Raw genomic sequence first — 19,035 nt, 5'->3', positions numbered from 1 at the left:
CGCGCGTCTCATATTCCCGAAGCGGAGAGCTAAAAAAGCTGACAATGAGTGCCCACAAATCGGATCGCAACACAGAACGGGATATACTGGTGTTTCCTCCTCCTTATCCTCGCAGGATATCGTCGCCACCCTGATCGACAAGCTTAGGACAAAGTATCGTGTTACCGTCCCACACGTGTGTGTGAAGCTAGCGTCTCATTTTGCGGAAACTCACAAATTATTGAGAGTTCTGACTTCCTTTTCAATAGTTCTAGAGTTCCTGCTAGTTTAAACAAATAGTTCTGGCTTTTAAAGCCAAAAAACGCGTCAGTACAAACTGAGACGCTAGGTTCACGCAGCGTCTCACTTTGTCCTACACAAGTTCCACTACTGTATCTCATCAGATTTTACGAGATCTATAGTTCTATAACAGTTCTATAAAGAGTTCTGCCATATAAAAGCAAAAAAATTAATTATAAGGTACTAAAAAAAATTACAATGTAACGAGTATACCGAGTTGAGACGCCAGTTGAAATCTCGGAGTTCCGATTTATGTAAAATATTTTTCGAGTAGTTCTGAGCATATTGAAGCATTTGTTAAAGAGTTCCGAGCGTTAGAATATTTGTGTTATATTTTAAAAAATTAATATTAACCGAAAAGTAATCATGACGGAAAACGATGAAACGCTAAGCGAAATCTCGGAGTTCCGGTTTATATAAAATATTTTTCGAGTAGTTCTGAACATATAGAAGCATTTTCCAAAGAGTTCCGGGCATTGGCATTGTTGTATAATTTGTAAATAAATTAATAACACTCGAAAGTCAGGAATTCATCGAAAATAGGTGAGACGCTGGCCGTATTTCGACAGTTCTGCGAGTTTTATTATAATTTTCGTACAGTTCTGAACGTGTTCTAACGTTTTCTAAAGAGTTCTGGCGATAAACATTATTTAATCATTTTTTAAATAATTTTTATCGCCCGAGAAAGACGCATTTACGGGTATATGGGTGAGACGTTGTAGGAAATCTCGGAGTTCTGGCTTATATAAAATATTTTTCGTTTAGTTCTGAACATATAAAAGCAATTTCTAAAGAGTTCCGGGCGGTGGCAATGTTGTAAAATTTTTAAATAAATTAATAACGCTCGAAAGTCAGGAATTTATCGAAAATAGGTGAGATTCGCAGAACTGTCGAAATACGGCTAGCGTCTCACCTATTTTCGATGAATTCCTGACTTTCGAGTGTTATTAATTTATTTACAAATTATACAACAATGCCAATGCCCGGAACTCTTTGGAAAATGCTTCTATATGTTCAGAACTAAACGAAAAATATTTTATATAAGCCAGAACTCCGAGATTTCCTACAGCGTCTCACCCATATACCCGTAAATGCGTCTTTCTCGGGCGATAAAAATTATTTAAAAAATGATTAAATAATGTTTATCGCCAGAACTCTTTAGAAAACGTTAGAACACGTTCAGAACTGTACGAAAATTATAATAAAACTCGAAAACAGAACTGTCGAAATACGGCCAGCGTCTCACCTATTTTCGATAAATTTCTGACTTTCGAGCGTTATTAATTTATTTAAAAATTTTACAACATTGCCAACGCCCGGAACTCTTTAGAAATTGCTTTTATATGTTCAGAACTAAACGAAAAATATTTTATATAAGCCAGAACTCCGAGATTTCCTACAGCGTCTCACCCATATACCCGTAATGCGTCTTTCTCGGGCGATAAAAATTATTTAAAAAATGATTAAATAATGTTTATCGCCAGAACTCTTTTGAAAACGTTAGAACACGTTCAGAACTGTACGAAAATTATAATAAAACTCGCAGAACTGTCGAAATACGGCCAGCGTCTCACCTATTTTCGATAAATTCCTGACTTTCGAGCGTTATTAATTTATTTAAAAATTTTACAACATTGCCAACGCCCGGAACTCTTTAGAAATTGCTTTTATATGTTCAGAACTATACGAAAAATATTTTATATAAGCCAGAACTCCGAGATTTCCTACAGCGTCTCACCCATATACCCGTAAATGCGTCTTTCTCGGGCGATAAAAATTATTTAAAAAATGAGTAAATAATGTTTATCGCCAGAACTCTTTAGAAAACGTTAGAACACGTTCAGAACTGTACGAAAATTATAATAAAACTCGCAGAACTGTCGAAATACGGCCAGCGTCTCACCTATTTTCGATGAATTTCTGACTTTCGAGCGTTATTAATTTATTTAAAAATTTTACAACATTGCCAACGCCCGGAACTGTTTAGAAATTGCTTTTATATGTTCAGAACTATACGAAAAATATTTTATATAAGCCAGAACTCCGAGATTTCCTACAGCGTCTCACTAATATACCCGTAAATGCGTCTTTCTCGGGCGATAAAAATTATTTAAAAAATGATTAAATAATGTTTATCGCCAGAACTCTTTAGAAAACGTTAGAACACGTTCAGAACTGTACGAAAATTATAATAAAACTCGCAGAACTGTCGAAATACGGCCAGCGTCTCACCTATTTTCGATAAATTCCTGACTTTCGAGTGTTATTAATTTATTTACAAATTATACAACAATGCCAATGCCCGGAACTCTTTGGAAAATGCTTCTATATGTTCAGAACTACTCGAAAAATATTTTATATAAACCGGAACTCCGAGATTTCGCTTAGCGTTTCATCGTTTTCCGTCATGATTACTTTTCGGTTAATATTAATTTTTTAAAATATAACACAAATATTCTAACGCTCGAAACTCTTTAACAAATGCTTCAATATGCTCAGAACTACTCGAAAAATATTTTACATAAATCGGAACTCCGAGATTTCAACTGGCGTCTCAACTCGGTATACTCGTTACATTGTAATTTTTTTTAGTACCTTATAATTAATTTTTTGCTTTTATATGGCAGAACTCTTTATAGAACTGTTATAGAACTATAGATCTCGCAAAATCTGATGAGATACAGTAGTGGAACTTGTGTAGGACAAAGTGAGACGCTGCGTGAACCTAGCGTCTCAGTTTGTACTGACGCGTTTTTTGGCTTTAAAAGCCAGAACTATTTGTTTAAACTAGCAGGAACTCTAGAACTATTGAAAAGGAAGTCAGAACTCTCAATAATTTGTGAGTTTCCGCAAAATGAGACGCTAGCTTCACACACACGCGTTTTTTGGCTTTAAAAGCCAGAACTATTTGTTTAAACTAGCAGGAACTCTAGAACTATTGAAAAGGAAGTCAGAACTCTCAATAATTTGTGAGTTTCCGCAAAATGAGACGCTAGCTTCACACACACGTCCCACACACTTACGAGGGATCATCTTTATGCACGTATGAGGCTCAATTTGCGTATGCTACTCACGTATTTAAAAATTCGAAAATGCCAGATTTCCAGAGAGAGATAGATTTTGTCGTGTAACGCTGCAAAGAAAAAGCGCTCCAAAGTGAGAGATACTTTCAGCAATGAAATATCTTTTTCCTAACGCAAGCGTGAAATGGGCCGCTTTTCGCGCTTGTTTTGAGTGAGCAAAACGATCCATTTCGCAATGATGACGTAAGCGTTGAAAAATGGAGCCATTTCTCAACTAGTGGAGAAATGAAATTGTAAAACAAGCGCGAAAAGCGGCCTGTTTCACGCTCTTGTTAGAAAAAATAGTATGAACAACTCGTGGGAAGAGTGATCAAACCCAAATGAGTATGATGGTCGCACGAGCGAAGCGAGAAGCCAAATTCACACTCATTCAGAATCGACCACTTTTCCCGCTAGTTATACAATATACTATTTCACAAAATTCACTACAACTTTTACTTATATTTTACGTGCTTGTATTTTTTGTGTTTTATGTGTTTTATGGCTTGTACTATTTTATAATATTTTATGTAAACGATCCTCTTTTATGGTATTTAAAAAAATAAATTTTACTATCAAAGTGGACTTAACATTTTTATTCTAAAAATCTCTGTTAAAAACATTTTTAATGTATATGTTTAAAATATTATTTCAAACGCGTAAACACATTTAAATTATAATAACTTTGGAAAAAGGGCGAATGTGAAAACAGAGGCTCTTAAGAAAGAACAGATATCTGTTCCTCGAAAAAGGAGAAAAAGAAGCCTCAAATGTCCTCGGGAGTGCATTCCTGCCGTTGGTACGACACACCTGCCGCGGACCTGCAGATTGCGCGCCTGTTATCGCGATTAAACACGCGCGCGTCATTGTCGGCATTGGCATTGGCGCGCGCGAGCACGGGTATAAAAGCCAAATAAATTCCACGAATTTCACGCTTAAACTCCGGCGAGGCAAACTCGGCTTTCGCTATTTTCCAACTTTAACGTAGGCCCGCTGCTGCGCGAGCGGACCGTGTCCGCTCCGTGTAAACGACAAATCCGTAAACCCGTCTCGGCATGCTCCTTAATAATGCGACCTTGAATTCCGGAGCCTTCCCCACAAACCTTGGCGCTCATATTCTCTTCATCGGGGCTCGAACCGCTGACAATGCGCGCGTTCTTCCGACTTGGGATCGACGCAATAAAAATTGAACGAAACGTGAGATAGATAAAATAAAAAAGTTTATTTCCGCTTCTCCAAATTGATTTCGCGATGCGCGTGCATGGCATCCTCGCGGAGTGCAGCGCGTTCCAAGATAAACGAATGGTCTGTTTGTCTAATAACGATAGTAATAATAACGAAGAGGGAGAGGCACCACGTGGTCGAGACACACGTCGCGTGTCTGTTCGATCGAGGGAAAAATAGGTCGTGTAAGTAACGTTCGGCGTGAATGCGAAATGACAGAAACGGCATATGAACTCTTTACGGCGCGGGCCGTGGACGGTGACGTAAGGCACGGACTAATCTCGCTCGTTCGTGACCTCATTATTACGTCCTATATTTCCTCTTGTTTTATTTTGTCAATTGTATATGACTAGGAGCCACGCTATCTTGTGAATTTATCTTAGTTTCAAGATAGCTCGAAGTTCGTGGACTGCCGCGCGGCATGAATCGAGACTGTCTACTTTCTGCTGTTATTTTATATAACTTACATCGTTTTATTTCTGAAATCGATGTCAACGTAATTATCGTCAATGCGAAATGAGCTGTGGAAATTATATCGGCGCGCAAAGTGAGTATCGACCGTCTGATTTTTCGGAGCAGCTTGACGATCTAAAAATGCATCCCACCAGAAATAGGATGCCTTCAATTATACTACGTTTTAAACTGGGCCATCGGTCTGAGTGTGCAGAAATCACGTACGAATGCGATAGTAAAAAAACGCGGTAGCAATCACACCAATGTAATTTTGCTTCTGATTTGAACGAAATAGAGCTCAATCAGCATTGAGAAAGCATCTGTTTCTGTACGTGTTTTCTAACTTTTAACTTTGTTACAGATATTGTATCTCAAATATAAGATAGTTGTTCTCAATCAGCGTACCGTGTAATAATAAAATCTTTCATGTCACGTTCGTTTAAAAGCGTTCCCATTCAAAAAGAGAATCCTGTTTATTTTAAGTAAGAAGAAAACTATCTCTCAAGATTTCGAATGGAATATAACAGAAGAAGCAGGATATAATTACAATAGCCAGTTAATTATTTCCAACGCTGCTCGAAAGCCCGACCGCGCCCAATTAAATCGATCACCGAGTATACATACTTGCGACACGTGCGAGTGCCGTGTCGCTAGTATATAATATAATCCAAGCGCGCCAAGAGGCCAAGGTTCGCTCATTGTCAGTACCAGATATTGCTGGTAATCGACGCGAGTTATTTCCCGAATTTGGAGTCGGCCGAAAGTCGGGGCGCGGGGTCCGGGGCCACGGTACGATTTCGGCGCGTAAACGCGCCGCGGTCGTTGCGTCGCGTCGCCGTGCCTCCTCTTCGTTCGAACGCTTCGAGGATTTGAAGGCGCTAACGGAGCGTCCATTAATAAATTTCTCAATAAGAATCGATCGACGCAAAAACCGGCTTCCCCGGTCCGCGACGTCCGCGATGTCCTGTGCGTGGAGAGCCTGAGAGCCGCGCTGATCAGCGAGACGCTGTCACACCGCCGCGTGTTCGCGCGCTAACGGAATATTCTCGTCGTCTCTCGCCGCCTCGCGTCTCACGTTCGCGGGACGGCGGACGTTTGTGACGTTTCGGCCCGACGAATGCGCGGAATGCGGGAAGCGTGACAGATCTCGGCCGAATAAAGAAACAATAAGAGAGGAAAAAAAAAAGGGAAAACGCGCGGCAGGACCTAGACGGAGTTCGTGCTCGTGCATCTACGGTACAGAAGTCTGAGCCCACCGAAATTATACCGGTTTCGGTGTGCCGAGAGGAGAACTCGAGACGCGCTGAGAGAGACGGAGAACGAAGCGGAGCGGAGCGAGGCGAGCGAGAGCGAGCGAGCGAGAGAAACGGAGAAAGAGATGGGAAGAGAGGCAGTGTGTGAGAGATTTTCGCGCGTCCGCGCGAGGCTCCGCGTCTATTCGCGGCAATTTGGCGAAAGGAATCGAAAACGTGCGCTCTCTCGGGAAGGAAAGAGACGGCGGGCGGGCGGGTAGAAATGTCGAAGAAGAAAGAAAGAAAGAGAGGAGCGCAGCGAAAGGGCTCGCCCCGCTGGCCCCGCTCGCCTGTCGGAGTCCGTCCCTGGGTAAGCGAAACCGGGCGGGCAGCTAACTCACCTCGTGCCACATTCCGCTGGGCTGTACCGCCGATGTTCCCGACGACGGCGACGGCGACGACGGACGACGACGGCCGCGAAGAAACGAAGAGGACGACCGCGCGAATCCTCCCGCCACGTGAATCCTCTCCTTCGTGTGAAAAGATAAAAAAAATCCTTCCTCGACTGGCGACGGCGGCCGCCTTTCTTCCCGCGGGCCGCGACTCGCGCGACTGAAAAGGCACCTGCACCGTGCGGGCTATTCGCTGCACTCGCGCACGTCTCGCTTTTCAAATTTTCAAACCCACCACACACACGCGCACACGACGCACGAGGACGGGGAATGCGCGATGCGCGCGCGGGCACGCACGTGAGAGACCGAGGTGCTCGGTGAGCGGTGAGCTCGGTCTCGGTGTACCGCCGAGCCGACCAACCAACCGACTAACCAGTTAACCACGACTAACCAGCCAGCCAGCCAGCCAACGGGGCTGCCCGCATACCGACCGCACACACGCGCAGGCTCGGCAACGGGTTTCTCACGGGGCGAAACGTCAACCGACGACCGACACTCGGCAGACTCGGCTCTCTCGCGAGGAGCGGCAGCCGGCAGCTGCTCCCTCAGCTCCCTGAATCCCGTAACCGGCGTCACGTCGCGCTGCACGTTCACGCGCCGACTGAACCGAACCGGCCGAGCGACCAGGACGTACTGACTCGCTCGGTCGCCCCGGCCCCGTTTCACGATGGCGGGGACCGACCGTACCCCGTTACACTTACACCCCGTACCGAAGAAACCGCGAGCTGAGGCTGAGGTCGGCCGCGAAATTCCTAAATACCCAAGGCAGAGTACTCGTAATCTTATAAGAAAATTAAGCGCAAAAAAATCAAATTATTTTTAAAATCTAGCTTTTCTTCGTCGACGATCTCACTCCGGCGGCAGGGTCAGCAGGGTGCTGGATAGCGCTTCGTCAACGAGTATGAATCAACCGTAACTTTATTTCGTAATATAATCGCTTTTTTTTACAGCAGAATGTCTTGTTTCTCAGTGAAGTATAATGAATACACGTAAACGATAATATAATGCGCATGGATATTTATCGTAATCGTACATCAATCAAAAATATTAAAATTATATATATATATGTATATATATAACTGCTTTTCTCTTCGATAAAGATAATTTACAACATACATCTTCTTTTTTTTCTTTTTATCCTTATGTCTTAGACTGCCTTAGAGCTAACTGACGATTAGGTGTTTTTTCTTTCGAGTTCACATGTCTCACATGTGGGCGTTCGATCTTTTATCACGCACAATCCTCTATATAAACAAGTTGTATGCCGTATGTTTCTCAATTATCACGCTACAAATGTCTAACGTTGTATTACAAGACATATAACGCTTAATTATAGTAGGTTTTATGTTTTATTCTACGATCAAATTAAACCAACAAAGATACAGTGCACATCGGTATGCAAGTTAAAGAAAGCCGTTGTTATTATTTTTACGCTCTCGGTATTCTATAAAAACTTACATGGAAACCGTATTGTAGAACGGATCGTCAAACCGTGCTCTTCGAATATAACGCGGATCTCGACAATATTCCGACGTATATCTCATTTACGTATAGTAACGTATATATATATAAAATAATTACGAAATCCGTGCACCAAAAAAGCGTTACATTCATTCCCAACGGATTTCAATCGAGTTCGTTTGTTCCTTTATTGAGAACACACAAATAACGCATCTCGCTATAGGATTACAAGTATCAGGATATCTGAAAGCAAAAGGGACGATTGACTGTACTGCGAATACACTCTCGATCGATCCGACCAAGCCGAGAAAGCGATTTTGTTAAATATAGCGGCAATCTATATTTTCCATGCAGGTTCCGCGTTCATGCTCCTAAGAAACGTCATAAAGATATTACGCGGTAATAAACTATCGTAAACTACTCGTAATCAGCCCGACACGTTCGTAAAGAAATTTACATGGGAAAGTGACATCAACGGAGCTACAGTCGATTTTCTGTGTTTCGACAAACGACAGAAAATTGATTGTAGGTATATAGAGCACATCGAAGAGGATACACGGACGAAGAACCAAGAACAGAGATTCGAAAGAGTGAAACAACCGATCGCGAAACGAGTAGTAATGGCCATACCATTGACATTTCTCTATCTATCGTCTAAAACACAGATAAATCTGAATCTAAATAAGAAAAACTGCAACGTGAACGAATGAGTAGCGTGTATTCCGTCAAGACTGAGATAAAGGGGGTAGAAGGTAGAAGAGGGAGAGAGGGAGGGAGGGAGGATATAAGTTTATAATTTTTGACAGCCAGTTACCTCAAGTATCTCTCACGTACATCAACGTAAAAGGTAAATAAGGATAAAATTAAAGGTAATATTGGAATAACAGTATTGCAGATTGGTGGTTAGCTCATAGACACTTGTCCATTGGAGAGTAGTCTCTCAACGGCAGCATTTATGTCTCCGAACGTGGCGATTAACGCTGAAAAATAAAAAAAGAATATTATTAAAAGGGTATTTTAGGCATTCGTTATTAATGTGAAATATTACAAAAATAGATATTACTGTATGTTCAAAATTACTAAATATTATTAAAACATCATTTAATTTTTAACATCAAAACATAACACCGTTTGTGTAATCAAACGATATTGTATTGAAAATATATTATATATTGATGAAAGAATCCGTTTAATTCTTTTTTCTAACTCTTGCATTAATTAAGAAAACGAATCAGACAGGAAGTGAAAACTGCGTTGTCAGGATGACTCTAACCTTGTAAATTAGCATCTCTATTAAGAAAACCCATAGCCGTAAGTTGCTCTAACTGTGCTCTGTAACGTTCCTCTGGTGGAGGTACAGGTTGACCGTCAACTTCTACACCTTGATTTAATGCCATTGCAGAAACCTAATACACATAAATGGAACATGATATGATACTTATATAAGGAATCTGAATGTTATATAATCAACTAGACATGAAAAATGGTTCTTATTATATCGAAATGCTAGTAGTACATTACAAGACACATTTTTTTTAATTCTCATTATTAAAGACTGTAAGACTGTATTGTTTCGAAAGAGCATTAGCACATATTTAAATGAACTGAATCAATTTAAGATGTTATTTCTAAATCGTTATTTTTCTTGAAGAAAATCAAATTGTAATATAACTTTGGAAATTAAACCATTGTTCTTACCATTCGTGCCATAAATTGAGAAAACGCGTCTTGCTGGTTGCTATCCGATGGCTGGCTGGTCGGTACGCTGGAATTCGTGCCGCCCGTGTTTGGTGTTGTGGGTGCGGGTGGGACCGTGAGGCCCATGCTGAAACACACACGCACATATAGTCCGCACTTATAGTCACGCGCTAATAAAATATCAATCTAAGACTAGCGGTAAAGTGAGAATGAAAAAATTTACTTTTCCACGAGTTCGGGGGCGACGGTGCGCAACTGCTCCATACCACGTTGTATCTGCATGATAGCAGCCAGAGCGTCCGGGTTGGTGACGACGCTCTGCATCTGCGGATTTTGCATCTGTTGAATGAAGGCGGGCATCATTGCACGCATTTGTTCTTGCATCTGCGGATTACCACGAAGAAACGGATTCGCTGCGATCACCCGGCTGGCCATCCCCGGATCAGCCGCCATCGCCTCTAGCATAGATCTCGTGTACGGAGCGTTCAACATGTTTCGCATTAACTGTGGATTCTCCATCATCTGTGCCGTGAGGCTCTGCATACCCGGCGAATCCAGCAGACCTCTGCCTTGCTGACCTCCCTGTTGACCTCCTCCTCCTCCTCCTCCCGTCCCACTGTCGGTCTGGCTCTGATTCCACGGATTCGGCAACGGATCTCGATTTTCCTGACCCTGCTGTGGATTCTGCAAGTCCTGATTGGACGTGTTCTCCACCAGAGCGGCAAAGGGATTACGACCGATCGTCGCCGCCGCTAGCATTGGCTCCTGGATATCGCGATACATGCGACGTAGGGCGCTGTAGCCACCAGGTATACTTTCAAGATTAGACAGAGCTCGATCGTGCGAGCGCATCAATTCCTGGAGCATCGACGGGTTACGTGCCAACTCCATCGTTTGCCTGAGAATGAATTTTCTTGAATAATATTGTGCAATATTGCACAACAAGCAAGTATCTAGTTTCTAAACCGAATTTTAAAATATCGACTGCCACTCGACAACTAACTTAAAATTACAAATAAAGAACATATTTAAAAGTTAAGAAATAGCACTGGAAAAATGTCAACTGTAACTGATCTAATAAGAAAGTAGGAAAAGAAATTCGATTTGAGATTAATCCTTCGTTCGAAATACAATCTTTAATAATGCGTAATATATGTGATTCGTAAATCACGTGTTCGAGGAGATAAAAAAGGAGACATAGTTCGACTATTGTATTCAAATTAAATGGATTTTGATTGTAGTTTAAGGCGTACGGCTACTTACCGTAAAAGCTCGGGGTTATTCAACATATGACTGATTTCCGGGTTACGTTGCATCAGTTCTTGCATTTGGGGATTGGCGGTGACCAGATTGCGCATGTTTTCTGGATCGTTCATCAAGCTCTGCACCAGCGGATTATCGAGCACTTGACGCATCGTTTCCGGATTCGAGAGCAATTCCCGTTGCATACGTTGCTGTAAGTCTATGAAATTAGCAGAACCTAAGCCAAGGGACTCCAATCCCATCAGTCCACCTAAACTCCCCAAGCCAAATGGACTGGCACTGACATCAGCTGTAATTTATGCACACGTGCCAATATTAACATTCATGATATCACACTATATACCTGCCTCTATAATATAAACACGGGCTTACAAATTTAAAACTTAAATATTCTTAAAAGCTCTCATTTTAATCCTTGGTTGTGCTCATCATTTAAACATAATTCTAAACATAAAAGATCATCTAATTTATTACATTAAAAATTTGTAAAGCTATAATTTAAATTTAATATACACAAATTATTTTTACACATTTCTAAGAAACTTTTTTAGATATACCGTAAAGTCTTGGCACGTCATCTGTGGATCACGAAATACTTTGTTTTTGGTTCTATTGGTTATCTGAATCCACCGGCATATATTAACCGGAACATTCCAAGAACACAGAATGTTCCATGACTCGCAGATAACATGTCAAACATATCGAGGTTCAATTCCATTGTTATATTTGATTAAATTGAAGCAAAGCCTGGTGGAATACCTTGTGGTCTCGAGGCCGAATTGGACTCCTGATTCGGTGTGGCGGCGGTGCGCGGGGCCTTGATCACCAGGTGCACTGCCAGACCGTCCTTGATGTTGTGCGTTTTGAGGGTCTCGTGATCCTTCATGATTTTGCCGGCGAAGATGAGGCACAGCTGATCGGCCTGTGCGTTGAACTTCTTGGAGACCGCCTCCTTAAACTGCCGGCACACGGCACACGTTCGCCGCGGGGAGGAAAGGGGGAGAAAAAGAAACAAACAAAGATTAGAGATGCCGAACTAACCCAATCGGTTTGACAGCTGATGCCTGGCGGGGCGCCAAGAGAGCGGCGCGAGCCCCGCGAACGGCACGCGAGGGGAACGTGGCTCCCTGTCGACATCGTCGTCGCACACTTACTTCCTTTATCGTCGCATTCTCCTCGATCTCCACGCTCTGCTTGTCCTTGGGGGTTTTCACGTTGACGGTGATCTTCTTCGGGCCACCCTCCTGCTGGCCTTCTGCCATCTTGGATCGGTAGATGACTCGTTACTTTCGACGCTCGCGCGATACTCGGTACGCTCGCTCGCTCGCTCGCTCTATCCCTCCCGCTTCGCCGCCTCTCTCTCGCTCGATCTCACGGCCACCACGGAATTGCGCACCGTGTAAATACACACCCACGGCACGGCACGGCACGACCCGCACGACGGCGACGACGCCGACGACACTCCCTCGCGCACGCGGTCCGAACGTCCACCGCGCCCGATGCGACGGCGAGGAACTACGTTGGATTTTTTTTCCCACCTACAACTCCGGTGGCCCCGCGGAACTAGAGAGACTTCGCGGCCGGACGGTGACCAACATGCACGATGCCCAACGTACGGCGCTCGGCCATCACGATAAACACGCGGTGTCGGATAGTCGGAGTCGGATAGTCGCGCGAACCGCGCGAGAGATACGTGGATTCCGTCGGCGTTTTTGCACGCGAGGCCGATTTTGCGGCGCGATCGCGAGCCGGAGAAGGGCCACGTAAACCACCACCACCACCACTACCACGACAACGATGACGACGACGTCGACGACGGGTTAACGGCGAGAGCGGCTAGGTTATGTCACGCTGCTGCCACCACCGAAACGCAAAAGCACCGCCGCGACATGCGCGCTCGATTCCGCCGCGGAATAATACTGAAATGCTTGAATGCTTGTCCACTTTTCAACTCGAATCATACCGGAACACGGAACGCGTGGTCTGCGCCTCCTCCCACTGAAAAACCGAGATTCTGCTTTTTTGCATATTATTAAAATGATGAACGATTATTCATTTCAGAATCGTCTTGTTTTTTTTTCGTATTTTTCATTTCCAATTTAAAATTGTCAAATTATTAAATCTTTTTCAGAGAGGACGCGACGACGGGCGAGCAGGAACCAATTAAAATTTGTTTATTATTTATACTTACCTTACAATTTTACATAACGCGATAACATAAAATACGTTTTTCCTTTTTGAACACAGACGCATATTCTTATTCCCTCAAAAATAATTAAACCAAAAAGAATTTAACACGAAAAATAATTATAGATAGAAATGACTGAATATAGAACATAAGATTATACGTTGTTTTTTTTTCTCGTGTACAAAGTTAGAACATCTCGATCAGCGTTATCCCGAATTTGGACGGTCCTCGATTATTTCAATAAACGTGACTGTGTGTAACGCCCATTTAAATTCATGCCTTCCGATTTTCAGCAGCGTGTTAATTCGCGTCTGCAAACAGCTGCGACTCGTCGACTGGGTAATAGGGCTGGAGAGAACGCGCGGATTACTTAAAAACGTTTACTTAAAAATACAATCTTTTTAAACATAAATGGCAATACGAATAATTAGCAAGAAGAAAAAAACATCGTTCCATTACTTAGGAATCTTCTGTGGTGGAAAATGACGTTCTCTGCCGGCACCGATTTAGCAGCAGTAAAAGATTATTTCGTCGATTTTCCGTTTCATATATCCGCGGGTTTCCAACCCTCTTGCCGTGCTTGTCTGTTGATCGGCTTAAAATCCGGTTGTATACCCGAGCAATGGATAAGTATCTCTGAATGAGATTAGCGACAGGTAATCCCGCAGGAGTATTATTTCGCTCAACCGTAACTCTTGATTGACGACTTCCACTTTATTTGAAACGCTTCTATGTGCTCGAGATTAACACCTGTGAAGTTAATATATATCGAGCAAACATTACATTTTGCTGTAAGAGTAAACCTCAGATTTGTATGTTTTAATTCAAAATTGTAACTTTGCGTGATATTACACAATTAATCGAATAATATCGTTCAAAGAATTAAACTCAAGACACCGATTAAAAATGTAAAAAAATGTTTTTCATAGATCTATATAATGTAGTTACTATTATGTACGCACAACACATCCTATATATATATATATATATATATATATATATATATATATATATATAAAAACGAGATTAATCAACTAATCGTTTCGTGCCAGCGTTCTAAGGATAAGAAAGAAAAAAAAAAAAAGAAACGGAAGCGATAGCTACCTGCACTTTTTGCTAATCCATCGGGACTGAAAGTCATAGCTTTCCTATCATCCGGTCTGGAACCAGTCAGAAGGGTTACAACTGGTACCTCCCCGTCACCAGTAAGACCGACTTTTGCTTGTTGAGTAAGGAAGTGACAACACTCTATTATCTGGAAAAATAACCACGCTTCCTTGTCCTTTGGTCTTGGTCCTTTTATTAACGGCAGCGCCAAACGCTCGTGAGGTCTTTGCGCCCGTAAACATCTTGTGCCACGCCTCAATTGGTTCTCCAGCCATCGCGTTGCTTCTCTCGCCTGAGGGCTTACACGTTTCATTTCATCCAGAGCAGAGACAACTGTAAATGTGATTGCAGTCTTATATAAATAACACAGAAAATAAAACAACTCTTGCATTCATCTTTGGATACATCGTGAGATGAAAATTTTTCAATACCGTATCTGATATTTAACATTCATCTTATATATAGGATGATAGTTTCCGACAACAGATTTACTTACCAGCCGCGGGAATAACCACTACAAATTTCTTTGCGTATACCAAGCGTTTTAGAGCTGACGTATGCTTGGTTAAAGCTTCATGATCGGGAACAAGGTATGGCGAAATCCATCGAGATCTTAATTGACTCTCTAGAGCTCGAACTTCGGCGCTCAGCCACAATTTGCCCATGTGTCTCATGAGCTTCCCTTTCGAATGTTCCGGTCCAAAGTTCTTCTCGTCCAGACCTATCACCACCTTTGGAGCGTTCGAGGAGCTCGCGTCCGTTACCATGAACACGCGCTCGGTCTGATCGTACTGCACCCTTGAATTCTCGACAGAACAAAGATGATGCCCGAATTCGATTAGCTTCAACACTCTCAGTAGCGTTTCTTCCCGCTTGTTCATTCTGTGTTTACGAAGTATTTCCCAATCGAGAGTTTTGTAAGCATTCTCCAGCAAATTCAATCCTCGAAGATCAATGTCCTCAGGTAGAGGTATCTTTTTCACGCACTCCTTCAATTTCTCAACACTGGATAGAATCGTGGAATCCTCGCTTCCCTGCACAAGAGTCTCGACGTCCACGTCGATTAGATTTAACAGGATTGTAAAACGCTTCAACAATGTCCGTGAACTCTTGGCGCATATCCTCACGATGTCAGGATTACTTTGAAGCCAGTCGCAGCACACTTTTATAGACACGAGGATCTCCTTGCCAACCAATATGTTCAGAATGTCATCTGACTTTAAGTTCTTCTTCAATTGTGTCACATAAAAAATGGTGTTCGCGTTCCCTTCCTCGAAGGTACTAGTCGAGTCCGTGTTCGTGATGGTCACGGCGCTGCTGGAATTTGTTATGGAATCCTTATCACTCATCGCTTTCGAGTCCGTCTGCTGATCAGTCGCGTGCTGTTGGCCGTTGACCAAATGGTCAGTACCGTCCTTATCGCAATTCTCCGTTTTCTCAGTGATATCGCTGCCATGGCCGTTCATCTCTTCTTTCGCTATCTGCGCTACGTTTTCGATAGTCTGAATCTTATTTTCTGGAGACGATTCTTCGTCGTCCGTATTCTCATCTGACAATGCGTCGTCTCCCTCCGTCTCAGACACATCAGAATTGACTTCGTCACTGGACGATGCCAGAGTTGATTGGTCTATGTCGCTCGCATCCGAATCGGAGCTAGTTCTCCTTTTTCGTCTACGAAGCTTGTTGAGAAGACTTTTCGATTTGTCGCGAGTCTTTTTCGGACCTGATTCGTTCGTGATTCCGTTGTCTGACGACTTGGCTTTATTATTCTCATCTAAATTGAGTACATTATTGTCTTTGCTCCGTGTAGAGTCTTTTTCTTCTATATGATCCCCATTGTTTCCCAATTCAGTTGACGCCTGATTTTCCTGTGCATTTTTCAACTTGGTAGAATAAGTATCTCCTTTGACAGTTGCTTCTACATCAGGCACTGCCGTTTCTATGATCATTTCTTGGAGTTTTGTTATTATAAATTCTAGCAATTGCGATAGTATCGCTAAAGTTATGGCAACAACGCCCTGTACTTCGTTGGATTCTTTGTTCTTTAATCTAGAAATTGACATTAAGCATATTGTCACAATCTTAAACACCATGTCGTCTGTTAAACAAAGCGTTGGTCTGTTTTTACAATTTTGAAGATATGTTTCTATGTTATCCACGCTTTCTAGACAATTTGCGTTATTTGCCTCGATTTGATCCATTGTCAAACAATTCTCTAAATCGGTTAATAGAGCCTGTTGAAAAAAATCATTGCAAACTGTGAAAAATGTTTCCATAAAATTATCAATAAATATTTTACAAGTTTCATCACATACCTGACATTCTTGATTTATCTTGTCAGAATATGGATTTTCATAATCCCATAAACGTAATAAAGAAAATAATCGCGAGACGCAATGCTGGACAGAATTGCCTTCATCTGTATAGCTGGACTGAGTTATTATAATTTTTTTTAAATTTCCTTCTGCTCCCTCAAATGGCTCAGAACACAAAACGCTGCAAAATAATCAGAATTATAATGTAGATTGAAAAATACTTGCATACTAATAAAAAGAAAATAAAGTTACTAGGATATTTATTATTCGAGTGTATCAACTCGCCATTAAATAACAGATTATTTATTAACACTAACCTTCTCATGTAATGATAGACTGCATCTAATCCATAATTTTTATTGCCTGCTATAGTACCAAGCTGATTGTGAGGCATACCAAGGTTTGGATCAATTGCTATAGCCATCTGATAATACCTGTTTGCTATCATTGGATCCCAGTTCGAATTTAATTCTAATTTGTACCTACTCAAATCTCCAAGGCATACCAAACTTCGATGGATCAATCGCATGACACATTGTTTGAGCTCCTTTGTGTGATTTTTAGGTTGGCCTGTTTTAGTTCTTGCCTATCATAAATTTACAATCATATTACTACATATTACGAATAGCGATGTCTCTTATACAAGAATGTAATTGTCATAATTAATGAAAAATCAATTGATATATCTTTATTAACATAAGATTTTTATTTTCTAGCCTGCACCATCTAAGTTAAACACTAAAAAATTTTCTTACGCATGATGAAATACTTTCATTGTAAATGAAAGCAAAATCGACAACACCAACAAGGTCTAGATCATATTCCATTTGCAGCCTCATTATCAGATGATGATAATATCCCACACCTCCAGCCAAGTGGACCGAAAGCAGTGTTTTTTCCATATCATTCCAGGTATTACCCTGAAATATAATACATAAAAAATTCTGCATATATTCATATATTTATATATCTATATATAAAAGAGATGTTGTATATAAAATAATATATAGAATTTATTATATCCTCATATATTTTATCGTTATTGTTAGCTCCATTTTTCAATATATTACTGTAAATGTTACCTTCCGTAATTTTTTGGCTGTGTACACAACATCGTAGAAAGCCTTTCTCCACAGTAGCTCCTCAATTTTATGCGCGTTTCCAACGGGGTCTTTCAAAATCAGTCTCTCGCAATAATCCTTAAGTTTCATGCGCTGAATCTTCCCAGATGGAACAAATATATCGCTTACTGTCAGGGCACGATTCTTTTGCTCGTCCAATTTCTTCACGATCTCCGTCACGCTTCTTAACAAACAAATAAAATGTACGTTTAAAGAGTGAACCAGCACATTTGCGCCAGGTGAAGGTCATTGTCAAAGATACACCCTCGACTGTAAATATAATATAATCTCTCATTTGCCAGTTTATCTCTCGTATCATGTTAAAAACACAAACGCGTTTACATAATAAATACAGACGTTCTACCGACTAAAGAATTGGATCGCGTGCGTCTGATATATTGCAAATGACGAAAGCAAAAGTCATCGAGAAACGTGCGAGTAAAAAAACAAGCATGGCGATTGGGACGGTGGGTCTGGGTGCGGGTTAGGTTCACCGTCTCTCGAAAAATCACTTTGCCTTGCATCTCTTCAAAATCGTTACGAAGATTTTTTCTTTTCGCCACGATGGAGTAATTACTTTCGGAGGAGAGTATCGTTTATCGTTTCCCACGCGGGGAAGCGGGGGGATGAGGGACTTACTTGTGCAGACGTCTCGTGACTTCGAGGCAGTCCGCTGCACGGACCTCCGCCGCGGCGTTAAACGTTCTTCTCATTTTGCGCTATTCATGACCCGCTTTCCGGCCGACTCGTCGTTACTCATTGCCCCGCGGTCCCCTGGGAGTCCTGGGACGCGCATCTCCTCCGCAAACTGAGAAACCTCGACATTCGTCGCCCGTACATACGTCGAGGTCGACCACGTCGTCGCTAAGTCGCTACTGTACCCGTACACGTACAGTCAGTACAGTGTTTCACTTCCTCCTTTCCGTTTCCGTTGCTCCAAAGTCCGAACTCTACTCCAAACCAAACGCGATGCCCACCACGATGGAAAGAAAGAAAAATGCGCTAATACGCACATGTCTGAACCAATGGCTGCGTGCAGCGGAAATAGCAGCTCAGTGATTATTTAAAATATGATTGGTTCTTGCCCTTGGGTTCTACTCCGGATCTAATTGTAGAAACCAATCGTAATAAAGAATCAATGGTCGTGTTCAGCAGACTAAAGGTTGATTATAATAGCCGT

At 42.0% G+C, this 19,035-nt stretch overlaps 3 protein-coding genes across 3 annotated transcripts in view; all 3 read right to left on the bottom strand.

The window, feature by feature from the left end:
• The window catches only part of LOC139819352 (uncharacterized), a 37,088-nt gene extending 29,635 nt beyond the window's left edge, over positions 1–7,453 (bottom strand). Inside the window, exon 1 of the mRNA XM_071788622.1 lies at positions 6,652–7,453. The gene's annotated coding sequence lies outside the window, so the exon portion shown is untranslated. The remainder of the gene's footprint in view (positions 1–6,651) is intronic.
• Positions 7,454–7,602: 149 nt separating this feature from the next.
• Ubqn (ubiquilin) lies at positions 7,603–12,965 on the bottom strand. The gene is made up of 7 exons (XM_071788623.1): positions 12,279–12,965; positions 11,884–12,082; positions 11,125–11,413; positions 10,085–10,759; positions 9,862–9,988; positions 9,437–9,569; positions 7,603–9,143 (listed from the first exon to the last, which is right to left on the bottom strand). Exons 1-7 carry the CDS (start codon positions 12,384–12,386, stop codon positions 9,067–9,069), a joined length of 1,608 nt encoding a protein of 535 aa, XP_071644724.1. The 5' UTR covers positions 12,387–12,965; the 3' UTR covers positions 7,603–9,066.
• A 713-nt stretch (positions 12,966–13,678) lies between these two features.
• Smg5 (Smg5 nonsense mediated mRNA decay factor) lies at positions 13,679–18,832 on the bottom strand. The gene is made up of 8 exons (XM_071788617.1): positions 18,495–18,832; positions 17,817–18,039; positions 17,490–17,654; positions 17,052–17,320; positions 16,735–16,915; positions 14,916–16,653; positions 14,417–14,752; positions 13,679–14,062 (listed from the first exon to the last, which is right to left on the bottom strand). The coding sequence occupies exons 1-8, from the start codon at positions 18,566–18,568 to the stop codon at positions 13,995–13,997; spliced, it is 3,054 nt and encodes a 1,017-aa protein (XP_071644718.1). The 5' UTR covers positions 18,569–18,832; the 3' UTR covers positions 13,679–13,994.
• Between the last annotated feature and the right edge of the window lie 203 nt (positions 18,833–19,035).

Source organism: Temnothorax longispinosus, chromosome 9 (assembly GCF_030848805.1).
Source record: "Temnothorax longispinosus isolate EJ_2023e chromosome 9, Tlon_JGU_v1, whole genome shotgun sequence".
NCBI classification, from domain to species: Eukaryota; Metazoa; Arthropoda; class Insecta; order Hymenoptera; family Formicidae; genus Temnothorax; species Temnothorax longispinosus.
This window is presented reverse-complemented; position numbering and strand designations above follow the sequence as displayed.

What these genes read in the sequence shown, in the direction of transcription:
- Ubqn (XM_071788623.1), bottom strand. Translation starts at nt 12,386, where the DNA reads ATGGCAGAAGGCCAGCAGGAGGGTGGCCCGAAGAAGATCACCGTCAAC. An exon ending in AGAATGCGACGATAAAGGAA is followed by an intron (nt 12,083 to 12,278) that starts GTAAGTGTGCGA and finishes GTGTGCCGGCAG; the next exon opens with TTTAAGGAGGCGGTCTCCAA. An exon ending in GCCCCCGAACTCGTGGAAAA is followed by an intron (nt 9,989 to 10,084) that starts GTAAATTTTTTC and finishes TGTGTGTTTCAG; the next exon opens with CATGGGCCTCACGGTCCCAC.
- Smg5 (XM_071788617.1), bottom strand. Translation starts at nt 18,568, where the DNA reads ATGAGAAGAACGTTTAACGCCGCGGCGGAGGTCCGTGCAGCGGACTGC. An exon ending in GTCTATCATTACATGAGAAG is followed by an intron (nt 16,916 to 17,051) that starts GTTAGTGTTAAT and finishes ATTATTTTGCAG; the next exon opens with CGTTTTGTGTTCTGAGCCAT. An exon ending in AGATAAATCAAGAATGTCAG is followed by an intron (nt 16,654 to 16,734) that starts GTATGTGATGAA and finishes TTTTTTCAACAG; the next exon opens with GCTCTATTAACCGATTTAGA.